This window comes from Notolepis coatsorum (genome assembly GCF_963971535.1).
Source record: "Notolepis coatsorum genome assembly, chromosome: 4".
In the NCBI taxonomy this organism is placed as follows: domain Eukaryota; kingdom Metazoa; phylum Chordata; class Actinopteri; order Aulopiformes; family Paralepididae; genus Notolepis; species Notolepis coatsorum.
In genome coordinates this window covers 118,934,625-118,954,278 of record NC_140168.1, presented here as the reverse complement: position 1 = coordinate 118,954,278, position 19,654 = coordinate 118,934,625, and the positions used below count along the sequence as shown (strand labels likewise).

Here is a 19,654-nt window from a genome sequence, read left to right as displayed (position 1 = left end):
TTGTACTGACCAGCCTGGTGCGCTTGCTTTTTGGCGGTGTGCTGTTGAGCGATTCTGGCAGCCTCAGACAGGTAAGTCTGGAGGGTCTTAGAGTAGCTGCTAAAATCCACCACAACGGAATCATGCAGGGCAGAAAACACCGTCCCACAGCTTCCTGGCAATCTGTTTGGCCGTCTGGTTTCTGCATGGGAAGGCATGTGCCATTTTCGTGAAGTGATCAGTTATCACAAGCACGTCAACAGAGTTCTTGTTCTTGTCTTCCGCTGACCAGAAGTCGATGCAGACGAGTTCCATGGGAGCTGAGGTCTTTATGCTCTCCAACGGGGCTCGCGCTGCAGGTTCTGGAGTCTTAGCAAGCACACACCTCTCACAGCACCGAACATACTCCTTCACATCCCTCTCCATGTTAGGCCAGAAGAAACGTTGCCTTGCCAGATGGAGGGTTCTGGCCCGACCTTGGTGTCCTGCCAAATCATGCACTCCCTCCAACGCCTTGTCCATCAGACGGCAGCACCAACTGAAGTCTTTTTATCTTGCTTACTGGGTCTCTTGTCTCCCTGTACAAGACACTGTCTCGGACCTTGAGCTTCTCCCAATGTTTCAGCACAGCCAGTGACCTTGCATCTATACCACTTCTCTCCCGCCTGGAAGGACGTCGCTTGAGGACAACGAATGGCAGCACACCGGCGATGGCAGAATCTTGAAGCTGGTGATCCTCCAGCTCACATAAGGTGAATGAAGGCAAGGTGTCTTGACCAGCAGGTTGCAGCTGCTGTACCTGGTGAACGAGGCAAGTAGCCCTGTTCTCTGCAGTAGCCGTCCAGTCACTGTGATGCAGCAGGGCAGCCCTTACTTCAGAGGAGCCGCAGGAACCAGCCATGTCCGGTGCGGACTCAGATCCCTGGACCACCTGAACATGCTGGATGCTAAGCCTGAAAGCATCCTGCACTCTGCCAGCTTCTTCACCCTCTGCTTCATGCACCAAGCTACTGTAGGGTTCCTGAATGAGACGCCTGCTGATGGGAGAAGTGAAGGGGTCACGGCTGAGTGCGTCTGCAACAACATTCTTTGGACCTGGGATGTATTTCAAGTCGAAGTTGTAGGCAGACAACTTGTCCACCCATCGCTGTTCATAGGCGTCAAGCTTGGGCTTCGTCAGTATGTGGGTGAGTGGGTTGTTGTCAGTCCACACCGTGAAGCCGTGCCCTTTCAGCCAGTGACTGAACTTCTCCGTAACGCTCCACTTCAAAGCCAAGAATTCAAGACGATAGGCGGGATATCTCTGCTGCGACTTGCTGAGGCTTTTGCTGGCAAAGGCGATGGGGCGTGCCTTATCCTCTCCAGCGGGTAGCTGTGACAAGACTAGTCTGGTCCTAGTCCGTCCAGAGATGCATCGACAGACAAGATGAAGGGCCTCGAAAAGTCTGGATGAGCCAGCACAGCACAGCTGAGGAGCTCCCTCTTGAGCCTATGAAAGGCTTCCTCACATGCAGGACTCCAGTCTGCTGCGGTCAACTTCCTGAACATGCCGGCACTCCTTCCACCACAGCCCTTCCTCTTCTGGCCCCCTGTCAGGGCAAACAGAGGCTTGGCGATGGCGGAGCATCCAGGGATGAAGCTCTGGTAGAAAAATACCATGCCCAAGAAGGACCTAAGCCTCTTCACGGAGGGAGTTCAGCCATCCTCCTCCATTACGGCCTCCCTTGGCATGTTAGAAATCACATCCACCTTTGTTGGGTCCACAGCAACACCACTCCGGTCGATTACGTGACCAAGGAACTTGACTGACTCCCGCAGAAGATGACATTTCTTCGGAATCAGCTTGAGATTACTGCCCCTCAGCTTCTGGAAGACCACTCGCAGCCTGCTAAGGGCTTCCTCTTCGGTGGGGCCAAATACAAGGAGGTCATCCAGGTAGCAGAGCAAACTGGTGAAGTTGAGACTGCCAAAGATATCCAACATCATCCGCATAAAGGAAGCTGGACTGTTGCAGAGTCCCTGTGGCATTCTGTTGTATTCGTACAGGCCAATCGGTGTCGTGAAGGCAGTGTACTTTTTGTCTTCTTCGCACATGGGGACGTTGTAAAACCCGGAGGTTAGGTCCATTGTGCTGAAGAAGGCATTGCCTCCGAGAGCTGCCAGACAGTCGGCTTGGTGAGGAAGCGGATGGGCATCCTTCAGAGTCCGAGCATTCAGCCATCTGAAATCTGTACAAATCCTCAGCCCACCATCCTTCTTCCAGACCATGACGAGGGGAGATGCATATTCGCTGATGGATTTGCGGATGATGTCCATCTCCTCCATCCCTGTGAGCACCTGCCGGAGATGTTCATAGTGGGCAGGGGGCACTCTCCTGTATGGCATGCGGAACGGCCGGTCATCTGTCAGGCGGATGCGATGCACAAACCCCTCTGCTTTGCCGCAGTCAAGTGAGTGCCTGGAGAATATATCCTGGTACTCTTCGACAAGCTCAACAAGCTCCTTCTTAGAATGGAAGCTGGCGTGGCACGAGTCGATGTCGAGGGCACTCAATCCGAGGGTGGAGAGCCTGTCCCTGAGGTCGGTATCTGTGGCAGCCGGCCTGATACCCTGTCCTGGCCTTCCTGCCTCCATCGTGCAGAAGCCCTGCTGGATGTCTAGGTCTTCCACCGCAAGGCAAGGTGAGACATCTGCGACCTTGGAGTTGCGTTTCAGGGTGATTGGTCTGGGTGAGAGGTTGGTCATCTTCACAGGCACCCACCGATCTCCCCACATTGGCGTGATAACCCGCCCAACAAGCACGTCTCTCGGTCTGGCCTTAGAGGTGCAAGGCTCCACGATGACCGTGCTTCCTGGAGACACTGGCACATTGCTGGGCAGCCTGCCCCACACCAGGTATTCGCGTTGAGGGAGCAGCGTGATGGCATGGGGTAACTTCACAGTGCCGATCCTGTCGGGGGCCTCGTCTCCCCTCCATCTGGTGGTACATGACATCATATCCAAGAACTGCTCATGATCAGGCGGCGAATGCTTGCCTGCCGCAGATATGAGTTTCCAGTAGGTGTCACTACCTTTCATGACACTCATTAGGTGCTTGAGAACGTTTGATCCGATGATGAGGTCATCGCGCTGACCTGGGACCACTAGAACAGGGATGAAGCATTTCACTCCGTAGATGGTCAGTGTTAAGTCATATATGTATTTGGGGTGGGTCTGTTTTCCTCCACAGCCAACCAGCATAATCCTTCCTGCTGACTGAGGTTCTCCCACTAGGGCCCCAGCTTCTCTGAGCTTACATTCTGCCTCCTCATTCAGGGTGCAAGCCATGGATCCTGAATCAATCATGCCCTTCAGTCCAACTCTGTCATTCACTGTGACCTGAGTGTAGAACAATTCACTGAAAGCTGGCACCTCTGCTGATCTTTGAACCACGACTTCGCATTCTGGCATGGCTGAACAGGTGTTAACATAGAGAAGCTCGAGACTTGACTCATCTTCACTGAGGGTCTGCTGTCCACCCCCCACACTGCCCCTCTCTGAGTGTGGGTGTTCTAGTTTCCCGATGGCTGATCCCGACTGGGGTCGCCCTGACCTGACTGCCTCTGTCCACGCCTGTTGCAGTCTCTCTTCCAATGACCTGGAGTGAAGCATGAGAGGCACAGATTCTCTCTCCTGCAGTGCATGAGCGTGGAGTGGCCGGTATCACCGCAGACCCGGCAGTTCCTCGTCTGAAAAGGACCCGGAGCAAACTGTCTTGGCGGGGCCGGTGCCGGTGCATGGGCTGCCACCTGCACATTCTGCTGTGTCATCATGCGACCCAAGCGGCTGAATAGAGCACGCATGCCATCTACGTCGGCCTCTGCAGTGAGGCCCGGAGCCGGCTGGCGATGACCTGGCTCAAAACCAGGTTGAGCAGTGGCCACTGGTACCGGGTGAGGGGCGATTAGCACCTGGGGAAGTTGTGGAGTGAGAGCGGCTGTTGGAGCCGGAATGAACTGGGCTGCTGTGGGCGAAAGCTGTGGGGTTAGTGCTGAGACCGATGCCACATCGTATGCTGCCGCAGTTGAGACAGCTGAGAGATGTGAAGCTGTGCTGACATGCACTGGCGGTGGTCTCTCCATGTGCTGTGGTATGGCCGTCTGGGTGTGGCTCAGTACATGTATCTGCGGGGCTTGAGAACGGCCTTGCGATGACCTGAGCTCACGCTGGTGGCTGTCGATGCGCTCCTGAACCTCGCTGGTCGACCATTCTTCAGCCGCTCTGATGCTGAGCCTGTTAAAAAGGACCGGGTCTGGACAGTACTTGATGAACATCATCGACACTTCACGTCCTGGATCCTCCACACTACGCCCCTGCCTCTTTAGACACTCGTCTGCAATATCAATGGCATTGTTCAGTCTCACCCAGTACTCCATCACTCCCTCCCGCTGCAGTGGCTTGATATTATAAAAGTCAGCCATGGGCATGGATGAGTAGGATAGCTCACCGAAGTGCTGCTTCAGAATGTCAAAGATCAGGTCGGGAGTCTTAATGGGGTCGAGTGTGGGGTTGTGTCGTAGCGTAATTCTCACTACATCTTTCGCCCCCCCCCATTAGCTTAGACAGTATCTCTTGTGACTGTTGGTGTTTCGGTGTGTTTTTCTTTATAAGATACACCCCCATTACTTCCACCCACTCACGAACGGAGTATTTATCACTGCCATCGCCCCTGAAAATTGGCTCCTTAACATCGGACTGCATGACGAGCTTTACACCTGACAAATTCAACTCAGGGGCTCTCTGCTCCGATTTAGGGCTCTCTGCTGACATGGGCCTATTAACACCCCTGTCACCCTGTAACTGGGTCGCAATCGACTGACCAATCTGACTGGCCAACTCTGAGATGAGAGCACTCAACTCTACGTGAGAAGCTGTTTGTGGGCTTGGTAATTCATACCGGGGGACCTGGCCACCAGTGGAACAAAACCGTGGGGTTTGCAACCCACCCGCCCTAGGCGTTTGGCCTTCATCTACATGAGAAGCTGTTTGTGGGCTTGCCAATTCATACCGGGGGACCTGGTCACCAGTGGAACAAAACCGTGGGGTTTGCAACCCACCCACCCTAGGCGTTTGGCCTTCATCACCCAAAAACCAACCTCTCCCAAAGCCCACCCCAGATAAACTCTCTCCTTCAGAGACCCCAGCCCCTTCTGAGTTAGCTGCTGGTTCCATGCCAATTGAGAAATTCAAAGAACTATACAAAAATAAAAATCATACGTACATAAGTACATATATATATAGTCACACAATATCCAATAATCCAATGTTCCTATTTGACACTTTAAAGTAATTATTCTCCTTTTTTATTTTTTATTTAAACCTTATTCAAAATGCCCCACACGGCCAAGAGTGACCAACTTGAAACGAAGGCGATCTTCAGCTTCCCTCGGCGATCGAGACGACATCGATGGCAGATGAATCCGGGTCACGGCACCAATGTAACCGATGGTTTAGCTTGCGTTGTGTTCTGGTGTACTGTCAATAATCAGGCAGGACTGGATCTCAGGTTGTTTATTCACCCTGTTAACCCAAATACACACAGGGATTAATGTCTTGTCTTATCCTTTTTGGCCACAAGATGGCGCCTTGGTTCTTAGATTCTCTTAACAACAAGAGAGAAACTCCATTTTAATTCACATTGAAATAGCACATTGAGTGAATAATACAACTCAATACCAAAAATAATACAATATGGGTCACTCATCCATCTGTTAAAACAGATACAAAATAATTAGTGCTGTCAGGCGATTAAAAAAATTAATCTAATTAATTACAGGATTTGTAATTAATTAATCTAATTAATCGCATTTTAATCGCATAACCATTTTATGCCTGAAATTCTATTTTCTATAATCATATTTCCAATTGCATGTGTCCAGATGGCAGAATTCAGTACTGTATATAGTACAAAACCTTCTGTTTAATCATCTTCCATCTATTAATTTGCTTAGATTTTTCAGGTCTGGTCAATTTGAGCATGGTGTTATTCACAGTCAAAGATAAAAAAAAATATGTATTGATATTCTCATTTGGTTCATTAAAATTGACTCAAAATAAAATTTTCATTCAATCAATCACCGCACAGATTGATTGATTGAATGAAAATGTTATTAACAGATTGCAGAATGGGTACAGTACAGTACGGCTCAATACACACAATTGTTAAGGGCATGCAGACCAGAGAAAGACTTTCGTCTTGTTTACATCAGGGTCCCCCATTTTCAATTCATAATGAATTGTAAGTAAGGGTGCAACTTGCACCGTGCAATCCATTCTTTGTGGATCTAGCCCACAGTATTTCTGACACTGGGAATACATTCCCTGAGATTCATAGATGTCCCTAGAATCAGATACCAAGAACATGCAAATGGTCATATTAAAAAAAAGTCTGTAAATGTGTATTCTACATTATCATGGAATGAATAAGATACAAAAAAAAATTATATAAAAAAAAAAAAAAAAAAATTATTTTTGTAATTAATTTTGAGTTAATTTTCATAACGCGATAATTTGCTGTGTAATTAATTAATCTAATTAACGCGATAAACTGACAGCCCTAAAAATAATACAATATGCCAATAATAAGATTGACTCATTACCTATTAAACAAATACATTAAAATACTAAACAAAACCACTGATACGATTCAATCTTTACCTGTTAACCCAAATAACACAGGAATTAATGTCTTGTCTTATCCTTTTTGGCCACAAGATGGCGCCTTGGTTCTTAGATTCTAATGGAAAGACATGCAACAGCGTCAGGGTTGAAGCCTACTCAATGTGTTACACAGAAAAGATCGTCACTTCTAAATAACTCGACAGAAAGTGCACAAAAGTTACTCTTCACCATAGGTAGTTAATGTATATAATCTGGTTCATTGCCCAGCAACTTATCCATACATTTACACCACAATAATGCTCTTTTAACCCAAAGATATGTCTAGAACCACATAGCAGTCCTTACCTCTTAACAACAAGAGAGAAACTGGCGCGAGAGGGAAGCACGCTCAGAAATGAGAGACGCAAGGGGAAATACGTCACTTCGGCAGGAAGTGACGATGTTTCAAAACAAAGGACTTTTGATAATAAAATAATAATAATAAACAAAACAATGAAAAAAGGGTGTTTTGGCGAAATTCACAAGAGGGACATATTAACCTGTTACACCAGGCCAAAAATCAGTAATTTAGTTCTAGTTTAAAAACGTAGTTATGAGGGTATTAGACCTTTGAGCTATACAGGAAAATAACGATAAAATAGAGACCTTTTAATTCCAATCAGTTTAAGGCGAGACACCCCAGGTGAATAGTCAAATATACTTTTTTTGTTGATTTTGAGATTTTGTTATATTTTGCTTCCTAAACATGTCTTCTATGAAACTAGTGACAATAAAACGTCAATAACACACATTTAGTTGTTTATTTTACTTCATTTTGCCTTATTGCATCCATAAATGTGCACATATTTAATGGGGAAGTGCCTCATTTGCATATATAAACATAAATTTCAGAAAACTTGCAATATATTTTTTCTTAGTTTATATGTACATTGTGGAAGTGAATCAATGAGACGAGCAGACGGAGTATCGAGTCTCTGAACTTTACTTCCAAACAAATCCAACAGAACCAAGGTACAGCCACACCCTTAAGTCAACTCCCTCCTGTCACTCAATCAGTGTCCATTCTGAAGTGAGACACCTCCATCTAGTGTCCACCACACAGGCCCCCCCCGAACATTCAGAATTGACATTCAGTGCAACACCAAACAAACGGAACTGAACACAACAAACCCCCAAAAACAGTGCACCCAGTGTCTTCAGTCTCTTTTAGGAGGTCTGACCACGCGGCCATAACGACTGTATTTAACAGTCACAGGGAACGTGGAAGGGGAAAGGGTAAGGGTAGGGGCAGGGGGCCGTCCCCGCCGCCGCCGAGGCTTCGTCGGTGGAAAGGTAGGGGTAACAATGGCCGGAGGGCATGGGACAGGGGAAAACTTGGGTGGCCGGCCCCGGCGCCGGGGTTGAGCCAGCTCCACCGGCCCATTTGGGACCACATGAGCAGGCTTAAGACGATCGACTGAGATCTGCTCCTTATTCCCCCCCATGTCCACCACAAAGTACTTGGGGCCCGGCTCGAGGACGCGGAAGGGCCCGTCATAGGGAGCCTGCAGTGGAGAACGGTGGGCATCATGACGGATGAACACATACCTCGCAGTCATCAGGTCCTTAGGAATGTAGGACTGGGGAAGGCAGTGATGTGTGGGAACTGGGGCAAACACCCTCGCTGCGTCCTGGAAGGCAGATCGGTGAGCTGTAGTGGACCAAGGGGCAGAGGAACCAGGAAGGAACTCCCCTGGGACCCTCAGCGGTTGACCAAAAACCAATTCGGCTGAAGAGGCCTGCAGGTCTTCTTTAGGGGCAGTACGCAGGCCCAACATGACCCACGGAAGACGGTCGACCCAGTTGCCATCTGTGAGCGTGGCCCGGAGAGCGGCCTTCATGGATCTGTGAAAACGCTCACACATGCCGTTGGCCTTTGGGTTGTATGCTGTGGTACGATGGAGTTTCACCCCAAGTCCCTCAGCCACGGTGCTCCACAGCTCAGAAGTGAACTGGGATCCCCTGTCCGAAGTCAGGTCCAATGGCGTGCCAAACCGAGTGACCCAGCCGAAGATAAACGCCCGAGCCACCTCCGCAGCCGTTGTTGATGACAGGGGAACAACCTCCGGCCACCTGGTGGTCCTGTCCACCATAGTGAGGAGGTGTGTGAAACCCTGAGACGGGGGAAGTGGGCCCACCAGGTCCACGTGGACATGGTCAAACCGCCTCTCTGGAATGAGAAACGGCTTCAGGGGGGCCTTAGTGTGACGATGTACCTTGGCACGCTGGCACGCCACACAGGAGGCCGCCCATACTTTGACGTCCTTCCTAAGGCCCGGCCAGACGAACTTGGCCGCTACCAGCTTGACCGACGCTTTTACCCCAGGGTGTGAAAGGGCATGAATGGTGTCAAATACCCGGTGGCGCCAGTCAGTTGGAACCATGGGGCGGGGCTGGCCAGTGGAGACGTCACAGAGGAGCGTGGCGCCGCAGTCGTGAAACACCACATCCTCAAGTCGAAGTCCTGTCACAGCCGTCCTGAACGCCTGAAGGTCTGAGTCGGTGAGCTGGTCAGCAGCCATGGCAACATAGTCGATGCCCAGGTGCACAGGACTGACGCGCGCCCGGGAGAGGCAGTCCGCCACCTGGTTGTCTTTACCGGCTACATGCTGGATGTCGGTAGTGAACTCCGATATGGCGGAAAGTTGGCGCTGCTGCCGCCCCGACCATGGCTCCGTGGTCTTGGCCATGGCAAACGTTAGGGGCTTGTGGTCGACAAAAACTGTGAACTTGCGGCTCTCCAGCAAGAACCTGAAGTGACGTATGGCGAGGAAGAGGGCCAGGAGCTCCCTGTCGAATGTACTATACTTCCTCTCGTTGTCGCGCAGCTTCCTACTGAAGAAGGCCAGAGGCTGCCAGGCGCCAGCCACCCACTGCTCGCACACCGCACCTACTGCATAATCGGAGGCATCGGTGGTGAGGGCTATAGGAGCAGCAGGAGATGGGTGTGCCAGCATGGCAGCGTTGGCAAGGGCAGCCTTAGAGCCCTCAAATGCCTGGACCCGCTCCGGGGACCAGCCCACGTCATCGTTGGCTCTCTTCCCCTTCAACGCCTCGTACAGAGGTCTCATCAGGTGAGCCGCATGGGCTATAAACCTATTGTAAAAATTAACCATCCCCAGGAACTCCTGGAGAGGTTTGATGGTGAGGGGGCGGGGGAAAGCAGCAATTGCCTCCACCTTGGCGGGTAGAGGAACAGCCCCCTGGGAAGAGACATGGTGGCCCAGGAAATCCATGGCCGGCAGGCCAAACTGACATTTGGCCGGGTTCACGATCAGCCCATGCTCGTTGAGCCGCTCGAACAGTTGACGGAGATGTCCCTGATGCTCCTCCACCGATGCACTGGCTACCAGGATGTCATCCAGATAAATAAACAAAAATGACAGGCCTCGCAGCACAGAGTCCATCAGCCGCTGGAATGTTTGCGCTGCCCCTTTAAGGCCGAATGGCATGCGCAGGAATTCAAACAGTCCAAACGGGGTGATAATGGCAGTCTTGGGCCCGTCGAGCGGATGGACCGGTACCTGGTGGTAGCCACGCACCAAATCCATTTTAGAAAAAATGGTGGCGCCCGCCAGGTGGGCAGAGAAATCCTGGATATGTGGCACTGGGTACCGGTCATGAGTGGTGATGTTATTTAGGCGACGGAAATCACCACACGGACGCCACTTCCCGTCCGCCTTGGGGACCATGTGTAGTGGGGAGGCCCAAGGACTGTTGGACCGGCGCACAATGCCGAGCCGTTCCATTGTGGCAAACTCCTCCCTGGCTATTGCCAGTTTAGCAGCATCCAGGCGGCGTGCCCGTGCATAAACTGGCGGGCCCACCGTTGGGATGTAATGTTCCACCCCATGCTTGGCGACAGAGGCAGAGAAAGTGGGGACAGTCAGAGCAGGAAACTCAGCGAGGAGGCGCTGGTACATATCGCCTGTGGCGAGCATATTGGCCAGGGCAGGCGGCCCCGGCCCCCCCAGTGTGCAGGGGTATGTGTCAAAGGACACAGAGCCAATCAGCCTACGGTTCGCAACGTCCACTAACAGTCTGTGAGCACACAAAAAATCCGCGCCCAGTATAGGCACCGACACTGAAGCAATAATAAATTCCCAGCTAAACTGCTGTCCATGTAAACACATAGTCACGTACCTGGTACCAAACGTACGGATGGAAGTCCCATTAGCCACGTCCAGGGGTGGTCCATGACCGTTTCCCAAGGCGTCCGTGGCCGACGCAGGCAGGATGCTCCTCTGGGCGCCAGAATCCACCAACAGACGCCTTCCAGACAACGTGTCCTCGATAAACAACAGCTCGTTGATATTGACGCCAGCGCTCATAGCCGCTAACGAGCGCCGGCTCTCGCGTTTCCCTGGTTACCAAAGGTGCATGGTGGAACACAGCTCTTCGCTTTGTTGCCAAAACGGCGATGATAATAACAAAGCCCTCTATCATCCCTCTGTGTCTGATCCCTGCGATCAGACACCCGATCAGACACAGCAGCCACACAGTACTGACGGGAGGCCAGTAGTATTCTGTCCGCCTCCTCTGCTAATCCCCGGTAATCCTTGGTGCGCACGAGAGGCGAGCTGGCCAGAGCCGTGCGCACCGGAGTCGGGAGTTGACGCAGGAACAGCTGCACAAAAATAAATGTAGCGTCACCTGAACCAAGCAGTGCTAGCATGTTCTCCATCAGTTCTGTTGGTTTACTGTCCCCCAATCCGTTGAGGGACAATAGGCGCTCCGCGCGCTCTGCATCTGACAGCTGGAAAATGCGCAACAGCTGTTCTCTGAGCGCGTCGTATTTGCCGGCTGCTGGCGGCTCTCTCAGGCATCCCATCAGCCGGCGTGTAGTGGAGGAATCCAATGCCGCGACAACATGGTAATATTTCGTCTCATCCGACGTTATTCCGCGGAGGTGAAATTGTGCCTCGATGTGCTGAAACCACGGGGCCGGGTCATGCTGCCAAAACTCTGGCAACTTGACTGTAGCTGCATACACTGCGGGAACCACAGCCGGTGGATTCTCGTTATTGCTCATATTTCACACGTTTAGGGTCACCACTGTGGAAGTGAATCAATGAGACGAGCAGACGGAGTATCGAGTCTCTGAACTTTACTTCCAAACAAATCCAACAGAACCAAGGTACAGCCACACCCTTAAGTCAACTCCCTCCTGTCACTCAATCAGTGTCCATTCTGAAGTGAGACACCTCCATCTAGTGTCCACCACAACATAACAAATTGGGAAAGTTTCATAGTGATATCTATTCAAATATTTTTTGCCTATTAGGGGGTACTACACTGTACTACACTGTTTGTAGCCTGTGTGTACTTCTGTTCAGTTCAATAACATTATTATTATTATTATTATTATTATTATTATTATTATTATTATTATTATTATTATTATTATTATTATTATTATTATTATTATTATTATTATTATTATTATTATTATTATTATTATTATTATTATTATTATTATTATTATTATTATTATTATTATTATTATTATTATTATTATTCAGTTATCAGGCATGTGTTTAGGTTGTCTATTACTAATGGTTTGATTAGGTATTGTGTTTGTAAATATCTGTTTAAAAAAAAAAGTATGGCATTTTACAATACAGAACTTTGAAGGCGTTTTCCCAAAAATGAGTTTTAAGAGTTTTTCCTCATACTCTGAGCCAGAAATCTCCACTTCAGTAGCACTCACATACACCAAACCTTCCAGTTCTATTCCTATCTATGTTCTGAAGGTATTTACAGAAGGGTTTGTTGATATCGCATTCATACCCTGATTTATATCACATTTATTCCTAAAAACATGGCGAAATATGGAATTTTACCATAAAAATTGACTGAATGGAGTATTTTCGGATTTATGGAGTGATAAAAAGAGATATCCAAAATAACCTTTGGCTCTAATATGTCAACAAAATGAAACTATAATTTTGAAAATGGCTTTATCCAATGTTCAGATTTCTGTCCTGGAATTATATGCAAATTAGTGCATATTTAAGTAGATCATGCCTCATTTGCATATTTAAACATACAATTTCAGAAAACTTGTAATACAAAAAAGTCTTGTCTTAATATAAGTAATCAACTGGGGAAGTTTCATTGTGATATCTATTAGTTAATTTCTTTACCCTATTCACCTGCAGTGTCTCCTCTGACAAAATAGGCCATTGTTAGACCTATTAAAGGAAGTTAGATAACAAAAACCTAGTTTGGAGTAATGAAAAACGTGAGAAGTAGACTTAAAATACTCTGAGAATATTGAAATAACCTCTTACTTGAAATATAGAAAGATAGATTCCTTTGCTCTGTTAGAAGTAACATATAAAGCTAAATACAGTTCTAAACACCTAAAGATACCAGGAAAAAAGGTACAGTCATTGTTTAAGTCTTGTCACAACTAAATCTTTAACCTATTAGTCAGTAAAATGAAATATTATATACTTTAAAACACGATAAAACAGAACAGTACCTGTTGTGAAGGGCCAGATTAAACTGAATATATATATGTATCGTTTGATATACTTTGTATATTATTTATATATATACACGGAATATCCCTTTACCTGCGTACAGACCAGAGTAATATTCGCTCTCCTATTGGACAGCGCCCCCAGGCGCCAACGCGCAAGCCCCCAACGGCAAGTTCAAAGACAACTGCAGGCATGTCAGAACATGCCCAGAGTCAGCGTAGTAATACGAGACAAGGACTGAGGTTGGGACTAGATATTCACTTAAGTATAAATACGGCGCAGGTGTAAACAGCAGCACTTCGTTCATTCAGTACCTTACCCACCTTCACCACGAGTCAACGTGCAGTGAAGTGAGCAACCTTGCGTCTAAATAGAGCATTGAGAACCGCGTGCGAATAGAATGTTAAAGTGTCAGAGTTTAGTGAAGTAACGTCAAGTTGCCATTTTATTTGGATCATCATCATTCCAATATATTCAGGTGTTAAATTTCATTTTCAAAATGGCTAGGTTAAGTTATGAAAGCTGGAGGGAAAACAACATTGTATTTGAAGTTACTGCACTTTGCCTGTACATTACCTGTATAATTATTTAAGGGAACTGTGCAGCAGAATGCAGTATCTGCTTTTTGGTGGTTAATTAAAATAATTATGTCATATTTTTGTATGCCTAAAGATTACTTCATTAATACATGTTAAATCTGGGTACTATCATCTATCTACCTATAACACATTTTGGATGGCAAGTCAAAACACTTTAAAGCCATTTTTCACTGTTTGGAAGTTACTGCGGTCTGCCTGGTTTTTGAGTGTGATTTTGTAGTTACTGCAGTTTTTAAAACCCCATATCTCCAAAACTGAGCGACATTAACATCTGAAACTTGGTCACAAGATAAAACATTTATTGACAAGTTCAATTTCACTCATAACTCAATTTTGACTTTTTTTGAGTTACTGCGGTCTGCCTTGACAGGGCAGTATAGTGCACAGGAGAATCGGCGTCGGCGATTGCAGAACCATTCCTGGTTGGATTATATTGCTTTGGGACCGTGACTACCGGAGAAGAGCACCGTTGATTTCCACTGTCGTTTGGGATTTAACCTCGTGAGGATTACCACTCGGGCCTGCCTCGTGGAAGGGGCTGGTTAGCTGTTGTCAATGCTGTCGAGCATCTTGGATTACAACTATTGCTTTTGTCTGCGGATCAAGGGAGTACAAGCACCGACTCCTGTACCTGGAGTCTCTTTATTCCTCGTTGACTCAGACGGAGTACCCGAACATTCCTCTACCCATTGTCTCCAGTTGGTACCGGTGTTGCCCTATATAATTGCTACTACACCACAGGTGGCGTCAGCTTAGACCCATCATAGGATTCCTGCTATTCTTAGTGACTTATGCTCTTGACTGACTTTACGTATATTCTTCGCCATACAAGCGCGACCCTAATTCTCATTCTGTAACCGAACGTTGCCTAATAATAATAAATTACCCTCCAATAGTATTTTTGTGTCAATGCCGTGTTCTTGTGAGTGTTCACCATCTATATTTGATGTACTGTTTGGCCAGTAATTAAAGTACATAACTAGCAGTGGTTTAATCTATCACAATCTTTAATACAGTCAAGGTTTTGTAACCCCTCAGTTACAATTGGTCCTTCGAGCCGGAGGGTATCAGCCGGAGGGTATCAGTGTAATATTTAATATAAATCCCCAAGCGGCTCCCCTAAGCTAGAACGCCCGCAGCGCAAACGTCAGCCACCTCCATATCTGGAGGAATTTGCTTTCGTTCTACCTCCTAGCTTATCTAAACAGACGTTAAATATGGATAAAGCGGATAGTCAAAGCATGTCCAATCCTATCGACTTGGCGACCCTGCCAGTAGAGACCCCAGTGGGTTCAGACCAAACTGACTCAGCTCACGGGGGGGACCAGGTGGGACATGACATGACTATACCTCCAGACAGCGTCACCGGGATAGACCCCGGAGCGCTCCAGGATAAAGAAAGCGCTCCAGGGATAGAACCCGACACACAACCAAGTGAAGAGAACCGCACCCAGGAGATAGACCTCGGAGCGCGCCGGGAGAACAGATCTCCAACAAGCCCTGTCAGCACCCGATCACCTCCGTCAATGTCATCCCCCAGCGAGGCGGACCAGATACTGGCGCAAGCCTTGATCGCCACACTGACAGCCTCCACCGAAAGAGACCGACTTCAGGGTGAACGCGACCGGCTTCAAGCAAAGACGCTTAGTGAGCGCGAACACTCCGCCACGGAAAGAGAGCGCCTCCACGCGCAACTCCAAGCGCAAGCCCTTAGTGAGCGCGAACACTCTGCCATGGAACGAGAGCGCCTCCAGGCTCAGCAGATGAGCGAGCGCGAACAACGAGAGCGCCTCCAGGCGCAACAATTAAGCGAGCGCGAACACTCTGCAGCGGAACGAGAGCGCCTTCACGCGCAACTCCAAGCGCAAGCCCTTAGGGAGCGCGAACACTCTGCAACCAAATGAGAGCGCTTCCAGGCGCAACAAAGGAGTGAGGACGACCGCATAAGACTGGAGGAGAGGCGCCTTTAGACGGAAGAGAACATCGAACGAGACCGCGCCAATGCACAGCGCGACGCCGCCAATGCCCAGCACGAAGCAGAGCGCGACCGGCTGCAGGCGCAGATGATAGAACAATTGATTGCCAGGGCGACACCCCCTCTCTCCGCACGGAGCTCCCGGAGATCATCACGACAAGGGTCTAGGGCACCTTCCCCTACCCGACAAAGCGACCCGGGACCCGGCCAACAGGAGGAACCTGTCTACGTCTCCGACCCCCCTCCCCGACCGGTCCATACGAGACCCAGCCAACGGGAAGAACCGGCCTACGTCGCCGAGAGACTGACTAGAAGACTCCAGGACCTAGAAGAGGAAGAGGAAGAGGAGGAATGTCAAGCCCACCAGCAGCAACGTACTCTGGACCAAGAGGCCCAGTACAGCCCCGACTTCAGCCCCGAGTCACTGCACTACAAACCCCCGACCCAACTCACGGGTGAGTTTGACGTACAGCAGCACCGAGGAACAGCACCTGGGGACCCGGCCTCTGGTACCCACCAAGTACTAACCCACGACCACACGTACGGGGAGACTCGCCCAGGAGGCCTCTTCCCCTACGCTCACCAATGTGCCAGCCATCCATGGCATCGTACCTTGGCACACCGACGTTCCTCGACTTTACGCGCGAGGACAGAGCACAGTACACGGAATTACGCATGTGTTTGGAGACTATGATGTCCGACGTCCCCGACGAGTCGTACAAATATGCCATCCTCCTCAAGCATCTCAAGGTGCCCAGAGCGCATAACAGCGCTGGCATATTCCAACTCAAGCACCCCATACTCCGCGGCTCTGGTGGCCCTCGACCAGCGTTATGGACGCATATGGGATTACGTGATCCAAGAAATACGGGATATCGACCGCCTCCCCCCAGCCAAAGACAATAGAGCACTGGATGACCTCTCTATCAAGGTACAATCCCTCGTGGGGATGCTGGGGTCCCAAAAGGAGAAGGGGAGACATGAACTGTATGCAAATTCTAACGTGGAGCGGATACTGGAGAAGCTCCCTCCAGCCCGTCAAGAGCGTTTTCGGCGGCAGAGAGACCACCGCGACCCCAACGGCCCAGAAGCATCCCTCCTAGACCTAGCTGATTTCCTCGCCAGGGAGGTCAGCAGTCTACGACTGGACACATTCGTGTGGAGTGACTCTAGCCCTAGAGATGGACCGCGGAGGTTCAATGACAACCGCCGGTCCGTGACAGTTATGCACCAAGCCGAGGTTGAGCCACGGCAGACGAGCCACAACACCCACGTCAAGGAGAAGTGGAAGGCTGTCTGTCAGTACTGTGAAAATGAACATTGGCTGTCTCAATGTGACACCTTCAAGAGGCTGACCGCTGACGAGGTGAGTCAGTGGATCAAAGCGAACCGCCGCTGCTTCCGCTGCGCGCGCAGCCATATGGCAGCTGAGTGCCGCCGAAAGAAAAGATGCAGCAAGTGCGACGGCGCCCACCTGGAGGTCCTGCATGACAGCAACAAGCGTCCGCCAGGACACCAAAGTGGGCCCGTCACGGTGATGTATCAGGCCGAGGCGGTGTCACCACAAACCAGTCCTGGACCCCCCCCCCTGGTGTCCTGACTGCTACAGCAGACACTGGGAGTCACGGTGCTACTCGGACTACCCCAAGTCGGCACCACTACAGAAGATCCATAGGCCCCCCCCCTGGTGTACTTACTGCCGCAGCGGACACTCCATGTCACGGTGTGAAGCCTACCAGAAACTGACCCCCGCCGAAATGGATCAGTGGAGTAGGACGAACACACAGGACCACGCTCGCTGCGATACACTGCGCGAGGCCCACAAGAAAGGACTAGCCCGACAAGGCAACCCACCAACAGGAGTGCTCCACATAGACCAGCATAGCGGGAGCCCCCGAGTGCTCATCAAAGTGGTCAGAGTGCTCCTGAGTTACGAGGACAAGGTCCTGGACACTTACGCCGTCCTAGACGATGGGTCTGAAAAGACTCTCCTCCTCGCTTCCGCCGCAGCCCAGTTGGGCCTGCGGGGTGCCAAAGAAACAATGACAATCCGTACCATTAGAAGAGACCGGAAGACCATAAAGGGTGAAAATGTCTCCTTCACGATAGCAGCGGTCGAGCAGCCCGAGAAGCAGTATAGCATCACTAACGCCTTCACCAGCCACGACATAGGCCTGTCAAGCTACAACTACCCCATCCCACAGCTGATGGCGAAGTACGTGCACCTACGTCAACTACCTATACCGCTCATCGACGGTGCCACACCGACCCTGCTCATAGGCTCCGACCACGCGGACCTCATTCTCCCAATTGAGGCGGCCCACATCGGACCCAAAGGATGCCCAGTCGCGGTTCAGACCCGACTATGTACAGATACCGAGATGGCACACCATGTACCTGTTTATTGCACTGTTGTTTTTTACTGGATTCTATTAATATGTTGTACCACTGTATTTTATCGGATTCTATTATATGTTGTACCACTGTATTGCACATCGTCGCGGGCAAGACCAGCCGCATTTCATTGTATACCTGTATGCCGTGACAATTAAAACTCTTGACTTGACTTGACTTGACTGGGGTGGACGCTCCAGGGCCCCCTCTACGGACTTGACAGTCAACCCACGTCTACACGCTGCCTGCACACAAAGGTGAGCGACACCGGCCACTCTCTCGTACAGCCCGTTGAGAGGCTATTGACATTAGACGAGAGGCCTGTGAGAGAACCGTGGGCCCAAGAAGAGGGAGTTCCGAACTCCACCCCCCTCAGCTGCGCTCCAAGCGACGTAGCTGACCTCGAACCCAGCACCCCAAACGACTTCTTGATGGGGCGGCCGGAACCGGCCCCTCCTCAGACGGGGTACAAACCGAACAAGAGGAACAGACGGAGGATGTGGAGACACAGCCAAGCACAGATCAACCAGTCTCAGGCCCGCTTCCTCCTAAGCTCCCTACCATCCCTTCTAGCCCGTCAGAAGCGGGTCAAGGACAGGGACAACTTAAAAGTGGACACAGTCGTTATGATCATAGACCAGTCACTACCCCGAGCTGCGTGGCCGGCCGGCCGCGTAAGCAAAGTGATCACTGGTGCCGACGAAAAGGTCAGAGCGGCAGAAGTTATTGTCCAGGGGCGGACCTACACCCGACCCGTGGCGAGGCTGATAGAGTTGCCGAGGCTCCCTGACTCCCCTGATGTCGACCATGACCCACTGACTTTGTAGATTGACCTACTCCTCACAACAGACATTGAGCAGTTGACTAGACTATTAATCTGTCTCCCTTAACTAATTAGGTGCGGACTAATTAGGAGGCGGCTGTTGTGAAGGGCCAGATTAAACTGAATATATATATGTATCGTTTGATATACTTTGTATATTATTTATATATATACACGGAATATCCCTTTACCTGCGTACAGACCAGAGTAATATTCGCTCTCCTATTGGACAGCGCCCCCAGGCGCCAACGCGCAAGCCCCCAACGGCAAGTTCAAAGACAACTGCAGGCATGTCAGAACATGCCCAGAGTCAGCGTAGTAATACGAGACAAGGACTGAGGTTGGGACTAGATATTCACTTAAGTATAAATACGGCGCAGGTGTAAACAGCAGCACTTCGTTCATTCAGTACCTTACCCACCTTCACCACGAGTCAACGTGCAGTGAAGTGAGCAACCTTGCGTCTAAATAGAGCATTGAGAACCGCGTGCGAATAGAATGTTAAAGTGTCAGAGTTTAGTGAAGTAACGTCAAGTTCGACCTAGTTTAATGTGAAGTATACTGCCCTGTCAAGGCAGACCGCAGTAACTTCAAAAAAGTGAAACTGAGAAAAATGGCTTTAAAGTTTTTTGACTTGCCATCCAAAATGTGTTATAGGTAGATAGATGATAGTACCCAGATTTAACATGTATTAATG

At 49.7% G+C, this 19,654-nt stretch overlaps 1 protein-coding gene across 1 annotated transcript in view; it reads left to right on the top strand.

Moving 5' to 3' along the window:
• Positions 1–4,437: 4,437 nt before the first annotated feature.
• Positions 4,438–19,654, top strand: part of LOC311226670 (leukotriene B4 receptor 1-like) — a gene marked incomplete at its 5' end in the record, with an annotated part of 68,538 nt that continues 53,321 nt past the window's right edge. The window contains 1 exon segment of the mRNA XM_084312085.1: positions 4,438–4,451. Within this exon segment, the coding sequence (XP_084168211.1) occupies positions 4,438–4,451 (14 nt within the window).